Genomic DNA, 26578 nt, shown 5'->3' with positions numbered 1-26578 from the left:
AGACCTCGTAGATGTAGCCAAAGTAAGGAGGTTGTGTTGTACTTACAGAAAGTGAGACCTCGTAGATGTAGCCAAAGTAAGGTTGTATTGTACTTACAGGAAGTGAGACCTCGTAGATGTAGCCAAAGTAAGGAGGTTGTGTTGTACTTACAGGAACTGAGACCTCGTAGATGTAGCCAAAGTAAGGAGGTTGTGTTGTACTTACAGGAAGTGAGACCTCGTAGATGTAGTCAAAGTAAGAAGGTTGTGTTGTACTTACAGGAAGTGAGACCTCGTAGACGTGGCCAAAGTAAGGAGGTTGTATTGTACTTACAGGAAGTGAGACCTCGTAGATGTGGCCAAAGTAAGGAGGTTGTGTTGTACTTACAGGAAGTGAGACCTCGTAGATGTAGCCAAAGTAAGGAGGTTGTGTTGTACTTACAGGAAGTGAGACCTCGTAGATGTAGCCAAAGTAAGGAGGTTGTGTTGTACTTACAGGAAGTGAGACCTCGTAGATGTAGCCAAAGTAAGGAGGTTGTATTGTACTTACAGGAAGTGAGACCTCGTAGATGTAGCCAAAGTAAGGAGGTTGTGTTGTACTTACAGGAACTGAGACCTCGTAGACGTAGCCAAAGTAAGGAGGTTGTATTGTACTTACAGGAAGTGAGACCTCGTAGATGTAGCCAAAGTAAGGAGGTTGTGTTGTACTTACAGGAAGTGAGACCTCGTAGACGTAGCCAAAGTAAGGAGGTTGTATTGTACTTACAGGAAGTGAGACCTCGTAGATGTAGCCAAAGTAAGGAGGTTGTGTTGTACTTACAGGAAGTGAGACCTCGTAGATGTAGCCAAAGTAAGGAGGTTGTGTTGTACTTACAGGAAGTGAGACCTCGTAGATGTAGCCAAAGTAAGGAGGTTGTGTTGTACTTACAGGAACTGAGACCTCGTAGACGTAGCCAAAGTAAGGAGTTCCAACGAAGGCTGGAGGAGTGTCTTGGGCGTCGAGGACGTTGATGGTTATGGTGGCTGTAGATGTCAACACCTGATGCTTCCCTTTGTACTGCCCGCCTCCATCCTGATGGATACAACAGGAGGTTAGACATTGGACGACACATGTGCTGACTGATTATTTAGTGCTAAAAACCATTGCGAAGCAACAGTACTGTTTGCATAAGTTAAACAAGGCGGCAGGTAGCCTAGTGGTTAGAGTGTAGAGGTGGCAGGTAGCCTAGTGTTTAGAGTGTAGAGGTGGCAGGTAGCCTAGTGGTTAGAGTGTAGAGGTGGCAGGTAGCCTAGTGTTTAGAGTGTAGAGGTGGCAGGTAGCCTAGTGGTTAGAGTGTAGAGGTGGCAGGTAGCCTAGTGTTTAGAGTGTAGAGGTGGCAGGTAGCCTAGTGGTTAGAGTGTAGAGGTGGCAGGTAGCCTAGTGGTTAGAGTGTAGAGGTGGCAGGTAGCCTAGTGTTTAGAGTGTAGAGGTGGCAGGTAGCCTAGTGGTTAGAGTGTAGAGGTGGCAGGTAGCCTAGTGTTTAGAGTGTAGAGGTGGCAGGTAGCCTAGTGGTTAGAGTGTAGAGGTGGCAGGTAGCCTAGTGGTTAGAGTGTAGGGACGGCAGGTAGCCTAGTGGTTAGAGTGTAGAGGCGGCAGGTAGCCTAGTGGTTAGAGTGTAGGGACGGCAGGTAGCCTAGTGGTTAGAGTGTAGGGACGGCAGGTAGCCTAGTGTTTAGAGTGTAGAGGTGGCAGGTAGCCTAGTGGTTAGAGCGTTGGACCAGTAACCGAAAGGTTGCTGGATCGAATCGAACCCCTGAGCTGACATCTGTCGTTCTGCCCCTGAACAAAGCAGTTAACAGTCACTGTTCCCCAGTAGGCTGTAAATAAGAATTCGTTCTTAACTGACTTGCCTAATTAAATACCAGAAAATGTAAATACTCTGCGTGGAAGGATGTAACACTGTTTGCTTAGTGAGGAGTACCACCTCCTCCATCGCCCTAAGGAAAAAGGCCTTCTTCAATTGCGAAAGGAGCGACACTTCAGGCTGAGAACTCAGTGTCACACATCTCCATCTGCTAGATATGTGAATTTCAACAGCTTTCTATTTGTGTGTGAACTTCAGAATCTGGCTCCCATGAAAATACACTCAACGTACAGTAAAGGGCCTAAACAACATGCTCCTTCACACGAGACAATTAGTCAATCAACTGCCATGGTGTGGGATCAAGGGCCGAGCCGTAGTGTGGCCTTAAATAATCTGGGCAGACCCTCCCCGAGAGCTTAGAGACGGATGGAGGAGAGGAGCTGATCCTCCCCCTGAGGCTTAAAGACAGAGGGACCCCCAGCCCTTCAACCTCCACAGGGCTCAGAGAAGCGGATAGAGACAGAAGAAAAGCTTCCCTCCCCAGGGATCAGAGAAGAGGATAGAGACGGAAGAAAAGCTTCCCTCCCCAGGGCTCAGAGAAGAGGATAGAGACAGAAGAAAAGCTTCCCTCCCCAGGGCTCAGAGAAGAGGATAGAGACGGAAGAAAAGCTTCCCTCCCCAGGGCTCAGAGAAGAGGATAGAGACAGAAGAAAAGCTTCCCTCCCCAGGGATCAGAGAAGAGGATAGAGACAGAAGAAAAGCTTCCCTCTCCCAGGACTCAGAGAACAGAAATAGAAGAAAAGCTTCCCTCCCCCAGGACTCAGAGGAGAGGACAGATTGGGATGAAACATTGGGATGACACATTGTTGTTTGGGGTTTTAGGCTGGGTATCTGTAAATAACTTTGTGACAACTGCTGTATAAAAAAAAGGGCTTCATAAAAATACAAAAAAAATACAAAAAAAATTGATTGACACATAGCTAGCGGCCATCTAACCTTGGCAACCACCGTCACAAAGTGTAACGTTGTCGTCTCAAAGTCGAGCGTCTCGCCTGGTTTGATCCGCAGGACCCCACTGTGGCCATCGATGGTGAACTTGGTAGTAGGAGTTCCCTGTGAACAGACACAGGACCATCAGTAAAACCCTTCGTTGTGATGATGTACGCTGAGTTCCCTGTGAACAGACACAGGACCATCAGTAAAACCCTTAGTTGTGATGATGTACGCTGAGATCCCTGTGAACAGACACAGGACCATCAGTAAAACCCTTCGTTGTGATGATGTATGCTGAGATCCCTGTGAACAGACACAGGACCATCAGTAAAACCCTTCGTTGTGATGATGTATGCTGAGATCCCTGTGAACAGACACAGGACCCTGTGAACAGACACAGGACCATCAGTAAAACCCTTCGTTGTGATGATGTATGCTGAGATCCCTGTGAACAGACACAGGACCATCAGTAAAACCCTTCGTTGTGATGATGTATGCTGAGATCCCTGTGAACAGACACAGGACCATCAGTGAAACCCTTCGTTGTGATGATGTACGCTGAGTTCCCTGTCAACAGACACAGGACCATCAGTAAAACCCTTCGTTGTGATGATGTATGCTGTGTTCCCTGTCAACAGACACAGGACCATCAGTAAAACCCTTCGTTGTGATGATGTATGCTGAGTTCCCTGTCAACAGACACAGGACCATCAGTAAAACCCTTCGTTGTGATGATGTACGCTGAGTTCCCTGTCAACAGACACAGGACCATCAGTAAAACCCTTCGTTGTGATGATGTACGCTGAGTTCCCTGTGAACAGACACAGAACCATCAGTAAAACCCTTCGTTGTGATGATGTACGCTGAGTTCCCTGTCAACAGACACAGGACCATCAGTAAAACCCTTCGTTGTGATGATGTACGCTGAGATCTAGTAGACAGATCTAACTAAGCACTCGCCATTCAATTAACTGTTTAGTTTCAATGACATTTCAAATACACTTGAAGTACAACCAAGACCACATCACACATCAAATCCAGGCCTTAAAGAGGGATAAAAACGTGACATTTCAGCCGTTCAACCATTTTCTACTGTTGTCCTTTCAGATGTCTAAAATCATCAGGATGGATTTAGACTCCAGAATCTGCTTTGTGAATCTCCCAGTCGACATATGAACGGTGCCAACGGCTGTTTGCTTGCTGATGGCCAAAAGCAGCCCTAAGCTCCGGCTAAGCACTCGAACACCTTGCTGAAATGTAATTGAAATGTAATCCACTAAAGTAACACCATTTCCTGCTTCCACTCCAGTGTAAAAAAAAATGAATGGTTTTCTCTCCGAGGATGGTTCACTTCCTGTGTTGATTAAAGACATGGCCTTACCATTCATCTATAGTATGACAATGGATCCTCCATATAGACTGTATAACATTAGAGCTAACCCTGAACCCTCTGGCAGACCAGGACTGTGTTCATTATGACACACGTAGCAAAAATCTATTTGAGGGTTCAAATAGTCCCTTCCTGTTTCTTCTTCTTTAGTGATCAATGGACGTTGTTCACCTGTAAGTAGTAGGTGACACTGCCTCCAGAGCCCATGTCTTTATCCACCGCTTGCACTCTGTAAATGCTGCTTCCAGCTGGAGTGTCCTGCAGATGACACAGACATGGATGACATTTGACATTAAACATAACGTGTACTAGATAAGTGCCCGTGCACTTACTTATCTAGTACATATCTGCTTAGACTTTAATAACCGTGTCATTACTTGCCAGAAATGTCAGACAGGCCCCTGGGCTAGTGACGCCCTATTATGCCTAAAAACATGATACCATTATTGACATCTCTGTCATTATCACTTAACATTATCTCTAAAGACATGATACCAGTATTGACATCTCTGTCGTTATCACTTAACATTATCTCTAAAGACATGATACCAGTATTGACATCTCTGTCATTATCACTTAACATTATCTCTAAAAACATGATACCAGTATTGACATCTCTGTCATTATCACTTAACATTATCTCTAAAGACATGATACCAGTATTGACATCTCTGTCATTATCACTTAACATTATCTCTAAAGACATGATACCAGTATTGACATCTCTGTCGTTATCACTTAACATTATCTCTAAAGACATGATACCAGTATTGACATCTCTGATTATCTCTAAAACATGATACCAGTATTGACATCTCTGTCATTATCACTTACCATTATCTCTAAAGACATGATACCCGTATGTCATTATCATCATTATCTCTAAAGACATGATACCCGTATTGACATCTCTGTCATTATCACTTAACATTATCTCTAAAAACATGATACCAGTATTGACATCTCTGTCGTTATCACTAACATTATCTATCTCTAAATTATCTCTGATGATACCAGTATTGACATCTCTGATCATCATCTCTAAAGACATGATACCAGTATTGACATCTCTGTCGTTATCACTTAACATTATCTCTAAAGACATGATACCAATATTGACATCTCTGTCGTTATCACTTAACATTATCTCTAAAGACATGATACCAATATTGACATCTCTGTCGTTGTCACTTAACATTATCTCTAAAGACCTTTTAAACCAAAGACAAAGCTGTCTGTATGGCGATGAGGGTTTAACACTGACCTCTGGGACGTCTACGGCGAAAGGCAGGTTCTGGAACTCTGGTTCTTCATCATTGGCATCGGTGACAAACACCCGTATCGTCTCGACAACCTAAAGGAAGGAACAAACAGATGACATCACAACAGCCCAGCTGAGAAGCCAGGTATGATTATTTGGTATGTGTATAGAGGCCTATACATTTGAAGCGGCGAATGTTGCTGTCAAAGCTCAGCTCACCTTATTCCGGCCGTCTGTTATACTAACGAGAGCTGAGATTTCACCTTGTTTCTGACAAAACAAAGAACATGTTGTTAACAGCACTCTAAATAGCACATCCGCTACTAGGCGGTAATGATAGTCTCTGGCGACAGACGGCAGGCTTGGTTCTGGGTTGCTGAGATTACCAGAGATATAGTTTTCTCAAAGCTCCCTGCATTACACTCACCTCTCTGTCTAGTTCCTGAATGAGAGTTATGTTTCCTGATTTGGGGTCCACTCTCAGGTATTCTCTGGTGCCCTTCTCAAAGGTCAGGCCAAACCACACGGCATCCCCCTCTGGGTCAGTGCCATTTAGGATATATACCTGTGTTCCTGTAAGGTTAGAGACAGAGATAGCACCTGCTTATGAATCTGTTATGAATGCATTATGAATGCTTTATGAATGCTTATGAATGCTTATGAATGTGTTATGAATGCTTATGAATGTGTTATGAATGCTTATGAATGTGTTATGAATGCTTATGAATGCTTATGAATGTGTTATGAATGCTTATGAATGCTTATGAATGCATTATGAATGCTTATGAATGTGTTATGAATGCTTATGAATGCTTATGAATGTGTTATGAATGCTTATGAATGCTTATGAATGCATTATGAATGCTTTATGAATGCTTATGAATGTGTTATGAATGCTTATGAATGTGTTATGAATGTGTTATGAATGCTTATGAATGCTTATGAATGTGTTATGAATGCTTTATGAATGCTTATGAATGTGTTATGAATGCTTATGAATGTGTTATGAATGCTTATGAATGTGTTATGAATGCTTATGAATGCTTTATGAATGCTTTATGAATGCTTATGAATGTGTTATGAATGCTTATGAATGTGTTATGAATGCTTATGAATGTGTTATGAATGCTTATGAATGCTTATGAATGTGTTATGAATGCTTTATGAATGCTTATGAATGTGTTATGAATGCTTATGAATGTGTTATGAATGCTTATGAATGTGTTATGAATGCATTATGAATGCTTTATGAATGCTTATGAATGTGTTATGAATGCTTATGAATGTGTTATGAATGCTTATGAATGTGTTATGAATGCTTATGAATGCTTATGAATGTGTTATGAATGCTTATGAATGCTTATGAATGTGTTATGAATGCTTATGAATGTGTTATGAATGCTTATGAATGTGTGATGAAGTCTTTATGTAGCTACTCTTCAAATATTAAAGTGTTACCGAATTTGGTAATAACATTACCTATCAAATACATGAAAGGTAACCCATCTCTACCTCCAGTTGTACAGGAGAGAATATCCTACAGCACCATTAACCTGACCTAGACATAGTTGTTTAGGAATACGAATTCTGAGGTATAACTTTCCCAAAAACCCAGGTTTTCCAGAAATCCAAGAACAAGCAGGAAATCTGGGTATACCTCCAAGTGGGATTTCTGGAAAACCTGGAAATGTTGCATTCTGTAGTATTGTCTGATTCTTTTCCTATTGTTGACAGCCACCCCTGCCTCGTTATTGTTTTCCCTGGCTAAGCTTGTTAGCACGCGTCACCGTCCTCTGCAGGGCATTATGGTGATAAATCTAAGGCTCAATGCTGCTCAAGTGATCACTGATCAGTCCATCACAAGCAGACCTGGGTTCAAATACTATTTGAAATCTTTCAAATATTTTTGAGTGTTTGCTCTCGCCTGCATGGAGTGCAGGGTTTGCAGTTTTGGGACTATTCTGTTGGTCAACGAAGCTAGGCGAGCTCAAAGAAGCACACATCATCTCCTTGAAATTATTACAAATAGTATTTGAACCCAGGTCTGATCCTTAGCTACTGTATAACACTGTTCTTGAAACACAAAATCCATCACACTGTGATTTTCTTTTAATTTAGCCACATTATACATGCTATTTGTAAACCACATGACATACTGTGTATTATCAATTCACAACTTCACTGACTCAATTGAATAATTATACTAAATAATCATCTCGTTTATTTAATTGTTCACAACACTTACCGACTGGTGTGTCTTCTGAGATACTGAAGAGAGCCATATTCCCATTGGTGCTGCTCGGTCCTTTGTCGTAGAAATAGGGAGCATAGTCTGACGTTTGCCCTGGTGGAGAAAAACAAATGAATCGAAATGTGTCACTTATAACAAAGCAGCTCTATCAAGCGTATTTACAATCGCAAAAAAAGATAGATGACAATCTATGGATCATGAGTAAACTTTTATGCAGTACAGAAATTATAACACATGCTGTCATAATCAATTCAATACTTCTGACACCTGTGGTCCTATTTATCTGAATATTCAATTTGAATTATTGTACTCACTTCCTGAAACGGCAGGAAAGCAGAGAGAAACAAGACAGTTCAAAGTCAAAAGAGGTAAAGAAAATGGTATTATCTAACAGAAGGTAAAGAAAACCCAGTGAACTCCCAATATCAAGACAAAGACCAGGACAGAGAAAATAAAAACCTACCCAACGAGGGAGGAAGAGAAACCAAGAAGACTAAGAGAAAAATAAACCCTCTCTTTTTCTTTTGGTTCTTCATCCTGATGGAGGAGGCAGAAGACGGTTTGTCAGGATCATACAGGGTGGAGGTAGAGACCAGGAAGAGGGAGACCGGCTGAGAGGCTGAGTGGAACGGAGTCAGTGTCCTTCTGGAGGTGTCTACAATATGCCAGGCATCTCGCAAGACGGCTCAGCTCAGTGTAAGAAGCTGAAGCAGTTTCTCAGAGCAGCCTGGTCTCATAGGCTAGACGTAACATAGTAAATTGTAAATCCAGGAAACTCAAATGAGTATGATATGTTATGTTTGGTATGGTTAGATAAGACAGGAGGTTAATTAAGGCAAAAATGAAAGTAGGTTGGTTAGTCGGAGTGAATGGGTGGGCGTATAACATGAACGTCCAGCATGCCAACGTTAGTGTTTTCAAAAATCATCACGGACAACTTTAGCATTTAAGCTAATTAGCAACTTTGCAATGAGTTACTACTTTTCAACTACTTTGCAAATACTTAACACTTCCCTTAACCGTAACCTTAACCCTAAGCTAACGTTAACCACCTAGGGAACATTAGTGGCATAATATTGGAATATCGTACCTTATCATACGTTTAGCAAATTCGGCACATATTGTACGAATTGCAGTTAGTAATATATCGTATGCGTTGTAATTTGTAACATATCATAGGAGATGAACATCCACAAATGAATACACCCCATACAAAACGGAACATACAGAACATTCGGAAAGTATTCAGACCCCTTGACTTGTTCCACATTATGTTATGTTACAGCTGTATTCTAAAATGGATTCAATTGTTTTTTCCCCTTATCAATCTACACACAATACCCCGTAATGACAAAGCAAAGCGAAAATACTTAAATATCACATTTACATAAGTATTCAGACCCTTTACTCAGTACTTTGTTGAAGAACCTTTTGTAGCAATTACAGACTCGAGTCTTCTTGGGTATGACGCTACAAGCTTGGCACAACTGTATTTGGGGAGTTTCTCTCATCCTTCTCTGCAGACCCTCTTAAGCTCTGTCAGGTTGGATGGGGAGCGTCACTGCACAGCTATTTTCATGTCTCTCCAGAGATGTTTGATCGGGTTCAAGTCTGGGCTCTGGCTAGGCCCCTCAAGGACATTCAGAGACTTGTCCTGAAGCCACTCCTACATTATCTTGGCTGTATGCTTAATGTCGTTGTCTTGTTGGAAGGTGAACCTTCACCCCAGTCTGAGGTCCTGAGTGCTCTAGAGAAGGATACCTCTGTACTTTTCTCCATTCATCTTTCCATCCATCCTGACTAGTCTCCCAGTCCCTGCCGCTGAAAAACATCCCCACAGCATGATGCCACCACCACCATGCTTCACCGTAGGGATGGAACCAGGTTTCTTCCAGACGTGATGCTTGGGATTCAGGTCAGAGAGTTCAATCTTGATTTCATCCGACCAGATACATTTTTTTTCTCATGGTCTGAGAGTCCTTTAGGTGCATTTTAGCAAACTCCAAGAGGGCTGTCATGTACCTTTTACTGAGGAGTGGCTTCCGTCTGGCCACTTTACCATAAAGGCCTGATTGGTGGAGTGCTGCAGAGATGGTTGTCCTTCTGTAAGGTTCTCCCATCTCCACAGAGGAACTCCAGAGCTCTTTCAGAGTGACAATCGGGTTCTTCGTTACCTCCCTGAAAAAGGCCCTTCTCCCCTGATTGCTCAGTTTGACTTCTTCCATTTAAGAACGATGGAGGCCACTGTGTTCTTGGGGATTTTCAATGCTGCAGACATTTTTTTGTACCCTTCCCCAGATCTGTACCTCGTCACAATCCTGTCTCAGTGCTCTACGGACAATTCCATTGCCCTCATGGCTTGGTTTTTGCTCTGTCAACTGTTTGACCTTATATAGACAGGTGTGTGGCTTTCGAAATCATGTCCAATCAATTGAATTTACCACAGGTTGACTCCATTCAAGATGTAGAAACATCTCAAGAATGATCAACGGAAAAAGGATGCACCTGAGCTAAATTTAAAGTCTCACAGCAAAGGGTTTGAATACTTATGTAAATTAGGTATCTTTAAAAAAAAATGTTTTAATACATTTGCAAACATTAAAAAAAAATCTGTCTTTGCTTTGTAATTATGGGGTATTGTGATGTCATTATGGGGTATTGTGATGTCATTATGGGGTATTGTGATGTCATTATGGGGTATTGTGATGTCATTATGGGGTATTGTGTGTAGATTGATGAGGGGAAAAAACATGTAATCAATTTTAGAATAAGGCTGTAACGTAACAAAATGTGGAAAAAGTCAAGGGGTATGAATATTTTCCAAATGCTCTGTATGGGCTAAGAAACCTAGCTAAAGAACGTTAGCATTCTGCATCAAACTAATTGGACTGTCCCGGATTTACATTTACTATGTTACGTCTACCCCTGAGTCCAAGTTGCTCAGAGCAGTATTAATCCTACCTGTACTTCTTTACTTCAAAGCCACAGCAGACATCTTAGATAGACCTCGTCTACTGCTGCTCTCACCCCCAAATGTGAGACTGTTCTCCACAGACAGGCTAGGAGATATCTGTCACAGACAGATCTCCACAGACAGGCTAGGAGATATCTGTCACAGACAGATCTCCACAGACAGGCTAGGAGATATGTCACAGACTGTTCTCCACAGACAGGCTAGGAGATATGTCAGAGACTGTTCTCCACAGACAGGCTAGGAGATATGTCACAAATCTTTCTCCACAGTGAGGCTAGGAGATGTGTCACAGACTGTTCTCCACAGAGAGGCTAGGAAATATCTGTCACAGACTGTTCTCCACATAGAGGCTAGGAGATATCTGTCACAGACAGTTCTCCACAGAGAGGCTAGGAAATATCTGTCACAGACTGTTCTCCACATAGAGGCTCGGAGATATGTCACAGAATGTTCTCCACAGAGAGGCTAGGAGATATCTGTCACAGACTGTTATCCACAGAGAGGCTAGGAGATATCTGTCACAGACAGTTCTCCACAGAGCGGCTAGGAGATATGTCACAAATCTTTCTCCACAGTGAGGCTAGGAGATGTGTCACAGACTGTTCTCCACAGAGAGGCTAGATGTGTCACAGACTGTTCTCCACAGAGCGGCTAGGAGATATCTGTCACAGACTGTTCTCCACAGAGCAGCTAGGAGATATCTGTCACAGACTGTTCTCCACAGAGAAGCTTTAAGTCTAAGGTGCTTACGGCTGTGAGGTTCAAATGGCACCCTATTCCCTATTTAGTGCAATGCTTTTGACTAGGGCCCATGTGTAAGCGATAGGGTACCATGCGAGTCTACACCCCCAGGCTCAGGGAGCTGTACGGTGCATTCATATTCAGACCCCTTCACTTTTTCCACATTTTGTTACATTACAGCCTTATTCTAAAACAGATGTAATGTTTTTCATAAATCTACACACAATACCCAATAATGACAAAGCAAAAATAGGTTTAGAAATCTGTGCAAAAAAACAAAAAACAGAAAGAAATATAACATTTACACACACCCTTTACTCAGAACGTTGTTGAAGCATCTTTGGCAGCAATTACAGCCGAGTCTTCTTGGGTATGACGCTACAAGCTTGGCACACATGTATTTGGGCAGTTTAATCCATTCCTCTCTGCAGATCCTATAAAAGCTCTGTCAGGTTGGATGGGGAGCGTTCCTGCACAGCTATTTTCAGGTCTCTCCAGAGATGTTCGATCTGGCCTCTGGCTGGGCCATTCAAGGACATTAAGAGACTTGTCAAATCAAATCTTATTAGTCACATGTGCCGAATACAACAGATGTAGACTTCACAGTGAAACACTTACTTACGAGCCCTTAACCAACAACCCAGTTAAGAAAAATACACAAAAAAATAAAGAAAAGTAACAATTAATTAAAGAGCAGCAGTAAAATAACAATGTGGAGACTATATACAGGGTGTTACGGTACAGAGTCAATGTGGAGACTATATACAGGGGGTACAGGTACAGAGTCAATGTGGAGGCTATATACAGGGGGTACCGGTACAGAGTCAATGTGGAGACTATATACAGGGGGTACCGGTACAGAGTCAATGTGGAGGCTATATACAGGGGGTACCGGTACAGAGTCAATGTGGAGACTATATACAGGGGGTACAGGTACAGAGTCAATGTGGAGACTATATACAGGGGGTACAGGTACAGAGTCAATGTGGAGACTATATACAGGGGGTACAGGTACAGAGTCAATGTGGAGACTATATACAGGGGGTACCGGTACAGAGTCAATGTGGAGGCTATATACAGGGGTACCGGTACAGAGTCAATGTGGAGACTATATACAGGGGTACAGGTACAGAGTCAATGTGGAGGCTATATACAGGGGTACAGGTACAGAGTCAATGTGGAGACTATATACAGGGGTACAGGTACAGAGTCAATGTGGAGGCTATATACAGGGGTACAGGTACAGAGTCAATGTGGAGGCTATATACAGGGGGTATCGGTACAGAGTCAATGTGGAGACTATATACAGGGGGTACCGTACAGAGTCAATGTGGAGACTATATACAGGGGGTACCGGTACAGAGTCAATGTGGAGACTACATACAGGGGGTATCGGTACAGAGTCAATGTGGAGACTACATACAGGGGGTACAGGTACAGAGTCAATGTGGAGACTACATACAGGGGGTACAGGTACAGAGTCAATGTGGAGACTACATACAGGGGGTATCGGTACAGAGTCAATGTGGAGACTACATACAGGGGGTACAGGTACAGAGTCAATGTGGAGACTACATACAGGGGGTACAGGTACAGAGTCAATGTGGAGACTACATACAGGGGTACAGGTACAGAGTCAATGTGGAGACTACATACAGGGGGTACAGGTACAGAGTCAATGTGGAGACTACATACAGGGGGTACAGGTACAGAGTCAATGTGGAGACTACATACAGGGGGTACAGGTACAGAGTCAATGTGGAGACTATATACAGGGGGTACAGGTACAGAGTTAATGTGGAGACTATATACAGGGGGTACAGGTACAGAGTCAATGTGGAGGCTATATACAGGGGGTACCGGTACAGAGTCAATGTGGAGGCTATATACAGGGGGTACCAGTACAGAGTCAATGTGGAGGCTATATACAGGGGGTACAGGTACAGAGTCAATGTGGAGACTACATACAGGGGGTACAGGTACAGAGTCAATGTGGAGGCTATATACAGGGGGGTACTGGTACAGAGTCAATGTGGAGACTATATACAGGGGGTACCGGTACAGAGTCAATGTGGAGGCTATATACAGGGGTACAGGTACAGAGTCAATGTGGAGACTATATACAGGGGGTACAGGTACAGAGTCAATGTGGAGACTATATACAGGGGGTACAGGTACAGAGTCAATGTGGAGGCTATATACAGGGGGTACCGGTGCAGAGTCAATGTGGAGACTATATACAGGGGGTACAGGTACAGAGTCAATGTGGAGACTACATACAGGGGTACAGGTACAGAGTCAATGTGGAGGCTATATACAGGGGGTACAGGTACAGAGTCAATGTGGAGGCTATATACAGGGGTACAGGTACAGAGTCAATGTGGAGGCTATATACAGGGGGTACAGGTACAGAGTCAATGTGGAGACTATATACAGGGGTACAGGTACAGAGTCAATGTGGAGGCTATATACAGGGGTACCGGTACAGAGTCAATGTGGAGGCTATATACAGGGGGTACCGGTACAGAGTCAATGTGGAGACTATATACAGGGGGTACCAGTACAGAGTCAATGTGGAGACTATATACAGGGGGTACAGGTACAGAGTCAATGTGGAGACTATATACAGGGGGTACAGGTACAGAGTCAATGTGGAGGCTATATACAGGGGGTACCAGTACAGAGTCAATGTGGAGACTATATACAGGGGGTACAGGTACAGAGTCAATGTGGAGACTATATACAGGGGGTACAGGTACAGAGTCAATGTGGAGACTATATACAGGGGGTACAGGTACAGAGTCAATGTGGAGGCTATATACAGGGGGTACAGGTACAGAGTCAATGTGGAGGCTATATACAGGGGTACAGGTACAGAGTCAATGTGGAGGCTATATACAGGGGGTACAGGTACAGAGTCAATGTGGAGGCTATATACAGGGGGTACAGGTACAGAGTCAATGTGGAGGCTATATACAGGGGGTACAGGTACAGAGTCAATGTGGAGGCTATATACAGGGGTACAGGTACAGAGTCAATGTGGAGGCTATATACAGGGGGTACAGGTACAGAGTCAATGTGGAGACTATATACAGGGGGTACAGGTACAGAGTCAATGTGGAGGCTATATACAGGGAGTACAGGTACAGAGTCAATGTGGAGACTATATACAGGGAGTACAGGTACAGAGTCAATGTGGAGGCTATATACAGGGGGTACAGGTACAGAGTCAATGTGGAGGCTATATACAGGGAGTACAGGTACAGAGTCAATGTGGAGACTATATACAGGGGGTACAGGTACAGAGTCAATGTGGAGGCTATATACAGGGGGTACAGGTACAGAGTCAATGTGGAGACTATATACAGGGGGTACAGGTACAGAGTCAATGTGGAGGCTATATACAGGGAGTACAGGTACAGAGTCAATGTGGAGACTATATACAGGGGGTACAGGTACAGAGTCAATGTGGAGGCTATATACAGGGGGTACAGGTACAGAGTCAATGTGGAGACTATATACAGGGGGTACAGGTACAGAGTCAATGTGGAGGCTATATACAGGGGGTACAGGTACAGAGTCAATGTGGAGACTATATACAGGGGGTACAGGTACAGAGTCAATGTGGAGACTATATACAGGGGGTACAGGTACAGAGTCAATGTGGAGACTATATACAGGGGGTACCGGTACAGAGTCAATGTGGAGGCTATATACAGGGGGTACAGGTACAGAGTCAATGTGGAGGCTATATACAGGGGGTACAGGTACAGAGTCAATGTGGAGACTATATACAGGGGGTACAGGTACAGAGTCAATGTGGAGACTATATACAGGGGGTACCGGTACAGAGTCAATGTGGAGGCTATATACAGGGGTTATCGGTACAGAGTCAATGTGGAGGCTATATACAGGGGTTATCGGTACAGAGTCAATGTGGAGGCTATATACAGGGGGTACAGGTACAGAGTCAATGTGGAGGCTATATACAGGGGGTACAGGTACAGAGTCAATGTGGAGGCTATATACAGGGGTTATCGGTACAGAGTCAATGTGGAGGCTATATACAGGGGGTACAGGTACAGAGTCAATGTGGAGGCTATATACAGGGGGTACAGGTACAGAGTCAATGTGGAGACTATATACAGGGGGTACAGGTACAGAGTCAATGTGGAGGCTATATACAGGGGGTACCGGTACAGAGTCAATGTGGAGGCTATATACAGGGGGTACAGGTACAGAGTCAATGTGGAGGCTATATACAGGGGGTACAGGTACAGAGTCAATGTGGAGACTATATACAGGGGGTACAGGTACAGAGTCAATGTGGAGGCTATATACAGGGGGTACCGGTACAGAGTCAATGTGGAGGCTATATACAGGGGGTACAGGTACAGAGTCAATGTGGAGACTATATACAGGGGGTACAGGTACAGAGTCAATGTGCAGGGGCACCGGTTAGTCGAGGTAATATGTACATGTAGGTAAAGCTATTAAGGTGACTATGCATAGATAATAGACAGTAGCAGTGTAGAAAGGGGGGCAATGCAAGTAGTCTGGGTAGCCATTTGATTAGATGTTCAGGAGTCTTATGGCTTGGAGGTAGAAGGCTGAAGCCACTCCTGCGTTGTCTAGGCTGTGTGCGTAGGGTCGTTGTCCTGTTGGAAAGTGAACCTTCGCCCCAGTCTGAGGTCCCGAGCGCCCTGAATCAGGTTTTTAATCAAGGATCTCTCTGTACTCAGTTCATCTTTCCCCCAATCCTGACTAGTCTCCCCTGCCACTGAAAAACATCCCCACAGCATGATGCTGCCACCACCATGCGTCACCGTAGGGATGGTATTGGCCAGGTGATGAGCGGTGCCTGGTTGCCTTCAGATGTGACACTTGGCATTCACGCCAAAGAGTTATATCTCAGAGACTCTTGTTTCTCATGGTTGAAGAGTCGTCATGGCATGGTTTTTGCTCTGACATTCACTGTCAACTGTGGGACCTTATATAGACAGGTGTGTGCCTTTCTAAATCATGTCCAATCAATTGAATTTACCACAGGTGGACTCCAATCAAGTTGTAGAAACATCTCAAGGATGGAAACAGGATGTACCTGAGCTCAATGTCGAGTCTCAAAGCAAAGGGTCTGAATACTTATGTCAATAAGGTCTTTCTGTTTTTTTATTTGTAATACATTTGAAAAAGAATTATGAAAACTTGTTTTGGCTTTGTCATTATGGGGTATTGTGATGTCATTATGGGGTATTGTGATGTCATTATGGGGTATTGTGATGTCATTATGGGGTATTGTGATGTCATTATGGGGTATTGTGATGTCATTATGGGGTATTGTGATGTCATTATGGGGTATTGTGATGTCATTATGGGGTATTGTATGTAGATTAATGAGGATTTTGTATTTATTTAATCCCATTTTAGAATAAAGCTGTAACGTCACAAATTGTGGAAAAAGTCAAAGGGTCTGGATACTTTCCCAATGCGCTGTATATAAATATATATATATATTTACTGTAGAGACTCACTCAGACGTGCAGTCATGTGCCTTTCCTCTCTTCACACGTTTAAAAATATGATGTGATGTTCTATGACACGATCACACAGAGTACAGGAGGCAGCCAGTCAGACACCTGCAACGTTCTTCCCAAAATATATGCAGTTACCAGGAGCTTTTTCTTCATCAATTAAAGGGATACAGATATTTAGTATTATATTTCAACACTGAAATTATAACTCAGTGGTGTATTAACTTTCCTTTGATTTTTGTTTTATGCGTTTCTTTAAATGTTCCCAACAAGTGTTTCACCTGTGCTGGTTTGGTATCTTGTTAGTGGGGAGGTGTTTCACCTGTGCTGGTTTGGCATCTTGTTAGTGGGGAGGTGTTTCACCTGTGCTGGTTTGGCATCTTGTTAGTGGGGAGGTGTTTCACCTGTGCTGGTTTGGCATCTTGTTAGTGGGGAGGTGTTTCACCTGTGCTGGTTTGGCATCTTGTTAGTGGGGAGGTGTTTCACCTGTGCTGGTTTGGTATCTTGTTAGTGGGGAGGTGTTTCACCTGTGCTGGTTTGGTATCTTGTTAGTGGGGAGGTGTTTCACCTGTGCTGGTTTGGCATCTTGTTAATGGGGAGGTGTTTCACCTGTGCTGGTTTGGCATCTTGTTAGTGGGGAGGTGTTTCACCTGTGCTGGTTTGGCATCTTGTTAATGGGGAGGTGTTTCACCTGTGCTGGTTTGGCATCTTGTTAGTGGGGAGGTGTTTCACCTGTGCTGGTTTGGCATCTTGTTAGTGGGGAGGTGTTTCACCTGTGCTGGTTTGGCATCTTGTTAGTGGGGAGGTGTTTCACCTGTGCTGGTTTGGCATCTTGTTAGTGGGGAGGTGTTTCACCTGTGCTGGTTTGGCATCTTGTTAGTGGGGAGGTGTTTCACCTGTGCTGGTTTGGTATCTTGTTAGTGGGGAGGTGTTTCACCTGTGCTGGTTTGGCATCTTGTTAGTGGGGAGGTGTTTCACCTGTGCTGGTTTGGTATCTTGTTAGTGGGGAGGTGTTTCACCTGTGCTGGTTTGGCATCTTGTTAGTGGGGAGGTGTTTCACCTGTGCTGGTTTGGCATCTTGTTAGTGGGGAGGTGTTTCACCTGTGCTGGTTTGGCATCTTGTTAGTGGGGAGGTGTTTCACCTGTGCTGGTTTGGCATCTTGTTAGTGGGGAGGTGTTTCACCTGTGCTGGTTTGGCATCTTGTTAGTGGGGAGGTGTTTCACCTGTGCTGGTTTGGCATCTTGTTAGTTGGGAGTGTTTCACCTGTGCTGGTTTGGTATCTTGTTAGTGGGGAGGTGTTACACCTGTGCTGGTTTGGTATCTTGTTAGTGGGGAGGTGTTTCACCTGTGCTGGTTTGGTATCTTGTTAGTGGGGAGGTGTTTCACCTGTGCTGGTTTGGTATCTTGTTAGTGGGGAGGTGTTACACCTGTGCTGGTTTGGCATCTTGTTAGTGGGGAGGTGTTACACCTGTGCTGGTTTGGCATCTTGTTAGTGGGGAGGTGTTACACCTGTGCTGGTTTGGCATCTTGTTAGTGGGAGGTGTTTCACCTGTGCTGGTTTGGCATCTTGTTAATGGGGAGGTGTTTCACCTGTGCTGGTTTGGTATCTTGTTAGTGGGGAGGTGTTTCACCTGTGCTGGTTTGGTATCTTGTTAATGGGGAGGTGTTTCACCTGTGCTGGTTTGGTATCTTGTTAGTGGGGAGGTGTTTCACCTGTGCTGGTTTGGTATATTGTTAGTGGGGAGGTGTTACACCTGTGCTGGTTTGGCATCTTGTTAGTGGGGAGGTGTTACACCTGTGCTGGTTTGGCATCTTGTTAGTGGGGAGGTGTTACACCTGTGCTGGTTTGGCATCTTGTTAGTGGGGAGGTGTTTCACCTGTGCTGGTTTGGCATCTTGTTAATGGGGAGGTGTTTCACCTGTGCTGGTTTGGTATCTTGTTAGTGGGGAGGTGTTTCACCTGTGCTGGTTTGGTATCTTGTTAATGGGGAGGGGTTTCACCTGTGCTGGTTTGGTATCTTGTTAGTGGGGAGGTGTTTCACCTGTGCTGGTTTGGTATCTTGTTAGTGGGGAGGTGTTTCACCTGTGCTGGTTTGGTATCTTGTTAGTGGGGAGGTGTTACACCTGTGCTGGTTTGGTATCTTGTTAGTGGGGAGGTGTTTCACCTGTGCTGGTTTGGTATCTTGTTAGTGGGGAGGTGTTTCACCTGTGCTGGTTTGGTATCTTGTTAGTGGGGAGGTGTTACACCTGTGCTGGTTTGGTATCTTGTTAGTGGGGAGGTGTTTCACCTGTGCTGGGTTGGTATCTTGTTAGTGGGGAGGTGTTACACCTGTGCTGGTTTGGCATCTTGTTAGTGGGGAGGTGTTACACCTGTGCTGGTTTGGCATCTTGTTAGTGGGGAGGTGTTACACCTGTGCTGGTTTGGCATCTTGTTAGTGGGGAGGTGTTTCACCTGTGCTGGTTTGGCATCTTGTTAATGGGGAGGTGTTTCACCTGTGCTGGTTTGGTATCTTGTTAGTGGGGAGGTGTTTCACCTGTGCTGGTTTGGTATCTTGTTAGTGGGGAGGTGTTTCACCTGTGCTGGTTTGGTATCTTGTTAGTGGGGAGGTGTTTCACCTGTGCTGGTTTGGCATCTTGTTAGTGGGGAGGTGTTTCACCTGTGCTGGTTTGGCATCTTGTTAGTGGGGAGGTGTTTCACCTGTGCTGGTTTGGCATCTTGTTAGTGGGGAGGTGTTTCACCTGTGCTGGTTTGGCATCTTGTTAGTGGGGAGGTGTTTCACCTGTGCTGGTTTGGCATCTTGTTAGTGGGAAGGTGTTTCACCTGTGCTGGTTTGGCATCTTGTTAGTGGGAAGGTGTTACACCTGTGTTGACCCAGGTGACATTTAAGAGTGGCTGGCCCGGTCCTCCTGTTGTCTGGAGAGATGTGGATGGTTAACACCTTTTAGTGGGTGAGCCCTATTTTTGATTTTTACACAAACAATCATTTTATCTGATTTCCCTCCTTTAGTTTAGCTCTACTTTTATTTTGGTTCGTTTCCTGTCTTTTACTTTGGTTCGTTTCCTGTCTTTTATTTTGGTTCGTTTCCTGTCTTTTACTTTGGTTCGTTTCCTGTCTTTTACTTTGGTTCGTTTCCTGTCTTTTACTTTGGTTCGTTTCCTGTCTTTTATTTTGGTTCGTTTCCTGTCTTTTACTTTGGTTCGTTTCCTGTCTTTTACTTTGGTTCGTTTCCTGTCTTTTATTTTGGTTCGTTTCCTGTCTTTTACTTTGGTTCGTTTCCTGTCTTTTACTTTGGTTCGTTTCCTGTCTTTTACTTTGGTTCGTTTCCTGTCTTTTACTTTGGTTCGTTTCCTGTCTTTTATTTTGGTTCGTTTCCTGTCTTTTACTTTGGTTCGTTTCCTGTCTTTTATTTTGGTTCGTTTCTGTCTTTTACTTTGGTTCGTTTCCTGTCTTTTTATTTTGGTTCGTTTCCTGTCTTTTACTTTGGTTCGTTTCCTGTCTTTTACTTTGGTTCGTTTCCTGTCTTTTACTTTGGTTCGTTTCCTGTCTTTTACTTTGGTTCGTTTCCTGTCTTTTATTTTGGTTCGTTTCCTGTCTTTTATTTTGGTTCGTTTCCTGTCTTTTACTTTGGTTCGTTTCCTGTCTTTTACTTTGGTTCGTTTCCTGTCTTTTATTTTGGTTCGTTTCCTGTCTTTTTATTTTGGTTCGTTTCCTGTCTTTTACTTTGGTTCGTTTCCTGTCTTTTACTTTGGTGTGGGTTTTTCTTTTGTTTCCCTGTTCTTGGGGAAATGTCGTGGTCGCTCGCGGTGGTTGTCTTCGGTTGCAGTTGTTGTTGCTAGGTGAACTTTCAGTGGACACCTCCATGAGTGTATTTCAGAACCCCTCCTAAAAACCTCACCTGTTTAGTTTTGGTTGTTGTCCGTGATTCTCTGTTAGTTCCCCTTTCTGTTTGAGTGACGATTTATTTTCTGGCTGGGAAACGTAAATTGGCTTAACAGTCATTACACTCGAGACCTCACTGATCCTGACTAAGGCTATGTAGACATGATCCTTGAAAAGGTTATATGCCCACCTCCACTTGATGGTCAATTCTCTGTTTAAGAACAACAATGTAATCTACTGTATGCAAATGTTTTTGATGCTTCAAAAATACAAAATGAACAGTATTGAATGCCATGTGTTGATTTGGATTCAAGAAAAGACACTGGCACCCACTACTGGTGAGCCTGTCTGAAACAGAACAACGTAAAGGCAACAGATATCCACAGCGATCGTCAGCACATGTGAAGCTTTCCCATCTCATCTAGCGTTGCCTTCTGTTCCAACCATCTCCAGCCTACCATTTCTATATGTTACAAATGACGATCTAAATCGGTACGTATCATACTGTACGTATCCTGATAAATAGTATATGCTACCGTTTAAAACGCAACCCGAGCAGCTGCCGCAGCAGGTGTACGCCGGTCTGTTTTCCTAATGAAGCACCTGCTAGTTACACATGTTAGCATCTGTTGCCAGTGCCCTGTTTTTGAGGTTTGAATTTGGGAGGTTCTGAGTGGGGCGGCCATGGGGCAGATGGCGACGAGGATTATCTGACTAAGCCTTTGTCATCTGGTGCTATAAGCTACGCAGCACAGAGCCACGTTGTCTGTGGAGAAATAGGTGGACGGACCCCTTCTGTTCCATGCAGCACATTGCCGTCTAGTTAGACCCAGGGCCACAAAGGTCAGCAGATAAAGACGTTCAGACAAGGTTCAGATGATCTTTAATATTTTCAATATTGCCTCTCTAGGATACCAGTAAAGACTGATCTTATTTTTTCTGGACTATACATTGGTCTATCGAGTGGCGCAGCAGTCTAAGGCCACTGCATCTCAGTGTAAGAGGTGCCTCTACAGACTCTGGTTTGATTCCAGGCTGTATCACGACAGGCCGTGATTCGGAGTCCCATAGGGCGGCGCAAAATTGGCCCAGCATCGTTAGGGTTTGGCTGTGGGTAGGCCTTCATTGTGAATTAGAATTGGTTCTTATTAACTGACTTGCCAAGTTAAATAAAGGTTAAATTAAACTAAATGTAAATTGCCAGACAGTGCACTAACATCCTAGAACTGTACATTAACTGTATGTTAATCGCACATTGTTGTATATATTAAATGCAGAACCTACGTTTTACGTGACAGTTAGTGTTGGCAATAGCCCCAAAATTAAGGAAATGCAAAATTGGCAGCCCTACCCTAAATTTCACATACACACTAAAGTATAACAGCAATCAGATTATAACACATGCTATTGATGTGCCTCAAACGCATTAAGAAGGAAGAAAATTGCCATAAATAACTTTTAACAAGGCACACCTGTTAATTGAAATGCATTCCAGGTGACTACCTCATGAAGCTGGTTGAGAGAATGCCAAGAGTGTGCAAAGCTGCCATCAAGGCAAACAGTGGCTACTTTGAAGAATCTCAACTATAACATATAGTTGGATTTGTTTAACACTTTTTTTGGTTACTGCATGATTCCATATGTGTTATTAATGAGTAGGTGTGTCCACACTTTTGATTGGTACTGAATGTAAGAAGAACTTTCCTACCCCAAAGCTGCATTGCCCAATCAACACTTACTATAGTGGTGACTTGCCACTATAATATATGCAACTTCCAATTTGCGCTCTGCTACTGAATGACTGTGTTATATATTTTCCACTCCGTAGCACATCCTCTACAGTGAATGTACCCCCTCTACTATAACCTTCATGGTTAATATCTGACCCCCTCTACTATAACCTTCATGGTTATTATCTGACCCTCTACTATACCCTCCATGGATATCTGACCCTCTACTATAACCTTCATGGTTATTATCTGACCCTCTACTATAACATTCATGGTTATTGTCTGACCCCCTACTATAACCTTCATGGTTATTATCTGACCCCCTCTACTATAACCTTCATGGTTATTATCTGACCCTCTACTATAACCTTCATGGTTATTATCTGACCCCTTCTACTATAACCTTCATGGTTATTATCTGACCCCCTCTACCCTAACCTTCATGGTTATTATCTGACCCCCTCTACTATAACCTTCATGGTTATTATCTGACCCTCTCTACTATAACCTTCATGGTTAATATCTGACCCCCTATACTATAACCTTCATGGTTATTATCTGACCCTCTACTATAACCTTCATGGTTATTATATGGCCCCCTCTACTATAACCTTCATGGTTATTTTCTGACCCCCTCCACTATAATCTTCATGGTTATTGTCTGACCCCCTCTACTATAACCATCATGGTTATTATCTGGCCCCCTCTACTATAACCTTCATGGTTATTATCTGACCCCCTCTACTATAACCTTCGTGGTTATTATCTGACCCCCTCTACTATAACCTTCATGGTTAATTATCTGACCCCCTCCACTATAACCTTCATGGTTATCTGACCCCCTCTACTATAACCTTCATGGTTATTATCTGACCCGCTCTACTATAACCTTCATGGTTATCTGACCCCCTCTACTATAAGCTCCATGGTTATTATCTGACCCCCTCTACTATAACCTTCGTGGTTATTATCTGACCCCCTCTACTATAACCTTCATGGTTATTATCTGACCCGCTCTACTATAACCTTCATGGTTATTATCTGACCCCCTCTACTATAACCTTCATGGTTATTATCTGACCCCCTCTACTATAACCTTCATGGTTATCTTATGCTGCGTGTCATCTAGGTTCCTGCCTTCTAGGGAGTTTGTCCTGGATCTGCATTGCTTGCTGTTTGGGGTTTTCAGCTGGGTATCTGAAAAGCACTGTCACATCTGCTGATGTACAAAGTGGTTTATAAATACATTTGTCATTTTATTGATATACCCAATTATTTTCAAGAGAAACATTAGTAACGAGGGTTTTTGTAAACAGCCTGGGTTATAACGATGCTCCTACGAAGGTTCTAACAATTTTGGGGATACAGGGCCAAGTCAAAAAAATGGTGATATAAGCACAGACAAGAAAAGAAAAAAACCTCTCATATTCTTTTTGTTCTTCATCCTGATGGAGGGGAAAGAAGATGGCTTGTCAGGATCATACAGGGTGGAGGTAGAGACCAGGAAGAGGGAGACCGGCTGAGTAGAGCGGAGTAAGTGAGGTGCTATTGGTATCGATAAAAAAAAAAAGCGTGAAATCAACAAAATAATTAATAATTAATGTCGTTAGCCTGTCACTAGCAGGCAACCACCCAGTACCCTGCCCTGAACCTTAGCCTGTCAGTAGCAGGCAACAACCCAGTACCCTGCCCTGAACCTTAGCCTGTCACTAACAGGCTACCACCCAGCCATTCCATTGTCTCTGACTGTATGGACTCTAGCCAGCCATTCTCATGTCTCTGACTGTATGGACTCTAGCTAGCCATTCCCATGTCTCTGACTGTATGGACTTTAGCCAGCCATTCTCCTGTCTCTGACTGTATGGACTCTAGCCAGCCATTCTCATGACTGACTGTATGGACTCTAGCCAGCCATTCTCATGTCTCTGACTGTATGGACTCTAGCCAGCCATTCTCATGACTGACTGTATGGACTCTAGCCAGCCATTCTCATGACTGACTGTATGGACTCTAGCCAGCCATTCCCATGTCTCTGACCGTATGGACTCTAGCCAGCCATTCTCATGTCTCTGACTGTATGGACTCTAGCCAGCCATTCTCATGTCTCTGACTGTATGGACTCTAGCCAGCCATTCTCATGACTGACTGTATGGACTCTAGCCAGCCATTCTCATGACTGACTGTATGGACTCTAGCCAGCCATTCTCATGACTGACTGTATGGACTCTAGCCAGCCATTCTCACGTCTCTGGCAAGTCAGAGTCAGTTACGAACAAATTCTTATTTACAATGACGGCCAAACCCGGACGACGCTGGGCACATTTGTGAGTCGCCCCATGGGACTCCCAATCACGGCCGGTTGTGATACAGCTTGAATCGAACCAGTCTGTAGCAACACCTCTAGCACTGAGATGTAGTGCCTTAGACCCCTGCGCCAGATGGATAACGGATGCCAGGGTCTTTAGTGACGCCTCTAGCACTGAGATGCAGTGCCTTAGACCCCTGCGCCAGATGGATAACGGATGCCAGGGTCTTCAGTGACGCCTCTAGCACTGAGATGCAGTGCCTTAGACCCCTGCGCCAGATGGATAACTGATGCCAGGGTCTTTAGCCTCTAGCACCTCTTAGACCCCTGCGCCAGATGGATAACGGATGCCAGGGTCTTCAGTGACGCCTCTAGCACCTCTTAGACCCCTGCGCCAGATGGATAACGGATGCCAGGGTCTTCAGTGACGCCTCTAGCACCTCTTAGACCCCTGCGCCAGATGGATAACGGATGCCAGGGTCTTCAGTGACGCCTCTAGCACCTCTTAGACCCCTGCGCCAGATGGATAACGGATGCCAGGGTCTTCAGTGACGCCTCTAGCACCTCTTAGACCCCTGCGCCAGATGGATAACAGATGGATAACGGATGCCAGGGTCTTCAGCCTCTAGCACCTCTTAGACCCCTGCGCCAGATGGATAACAGATGGATAACGGATGCCAGGGTCTTCAGCCTCTAGCACCTCTTAGACCCCTGCGCCAGATGGATAACAGATGGATAACGGATGCCAGGGTCTTCAGCCTCTAGCACCTCTTAGACCCCTGCGCCAGATGGATAACAGATGGATAACGGATGCCAGGGTCTTTAGCCTCTAGCACCTCTTAGACCCCTGCGCCAGATGGATAACAGATGGATAACGGATGCCAGGGTCTTTAGCCTCTAGCACCTCTTAGACCCCTGCGCCAGATGGATAACGGATGCTAGGGTCTTTAGCCTCTAGCACCTCTTAGACCCCTGCGCCAGATGGATAACGGATGCCAGGGTCTTTAGCCTCTAGCACCTCTTAGACCCCTGCGCCAGATGGATAACGGATGCCAGGGTCTTCAGTGACGCCTCTAGCACCTCTTAGACCCCTGCGCCAGATGGATAACGGATGGATAACGGATGCCAGGGTCTTTAGCCTATAGCACCTCTTAGACCCCTGCGCCAGATGGATAACAGATGGATAACGGATGCCAGGGTCTTTAGCCTCTAGCACCTCTTAGACCCCTGTGATACTTCTTTGAACGGCGTAGAATCAACACTTCAGTGGAAAAGAGATGCAGAACTCTACTAAACAAATGTCCCTGGACCAAAGACAATGAGAAGAGCAAAGATGTGGAATGATCCCTCATTCCTGGGGAACCAGCGTACAGTACGTCCGTCCTTACTTCCTGAGCTTGATTATAGGGACAAACTGATTGGTTGCAGAATGTAATAAATGAAGACTGAGGTAGTGTCTAAAATGGTACCCTGTTGCCCCATAGGGCTCCGATCAAAAAGTGACACACTCTGTCGAGAAAAGGGTACCATTTGGATGGATAAATGGATGTCTTAAGGTGAACGCACCAATTTGTAAGTCGCTCTGGATAAGAGCGTCTGCTAAATGACTTAAATGTAAATGTAAATAAAGATGCCCCAGAGGGCCCTACCGAAGGAGGATGCTATGTAAGGTGTTACCAGAATGAACAGTACCCGTGC

The 26578-nt window shown here is 44.2% G+C and overlaps 1 protein-coding gene across 2 annotated transcripts in view; it reads right to left on the bottom strand.

Moving 5' to 3' along the window:
- LOC115120411 (cadherin-related family member 1-like) overlaps positions 1 to 8407 on the bottom strand; it is a 28271-nt gene extending 19864 nt beyond the window's left edge. Inside the window, exons 1-8 of one of the 2 annotated variants that reach the window (XM_065007838.1) lie at positions 8182 to 8407; positions 7713 to 7811; positions 5895 to 6040; positions 5687 to 5737; positions 5471 to 5560; positions 4378 to 4464; positions 2820 to 2936; positions 908 to 1051 (exon numbers count right to left, since the gene is read on the bottom strand). In XM_065007838.1, coding sequence (XP_064863910.1) covers positions 908 to 1051; positions 2820 to 2936; positions 4378 to 4464; positions 5471 to 5560; positions 5687 to 5737; positions 5895 to 6040; positions 7713 to 7811; positions 8182 to 8254 — 807 coding nt within the window. In that variant the 5' untranslated portion in view covers positions 8255 to 8407. The remainder of the gene's footprint in view (positions 1 to 907; positions 1052 to 2819; positions 2937 to 4377; positions 4465 to 5470; positions 5561 to 5686; positions 5738 to 5894; positions 6041 to 7712; positions 7812 to 8181) is intronic. The other variant, XM_029649346.2, reaches the window with a different exon arrangement.
- Positions 8408 to 26578: the final 18171 nt, after the last annotated feature.

This window comes from Oncorhynchus nerka, linkage group LG23, assembly GCF_034236695.1.
Source record: "Oncorhynchus nerka isolate Pitt River linkage group LG23, Oner_Uvic_2.0, whole genome shotgun sequence".
In the NCBI taxonomy this organism is placed as follows: domain Eukaryota; kingdom Metazoa; phylum Chordata; class Actinopteri; order Salmoniformes; family Salmonidae; genus Oncorhynchus; species Oncorhynchus nerka.
The sequence above is the reverse complement of the archived record's forward strand: the minus strand, read 5'-3'. Positions and strand labels throughout refer to the sequence as shown.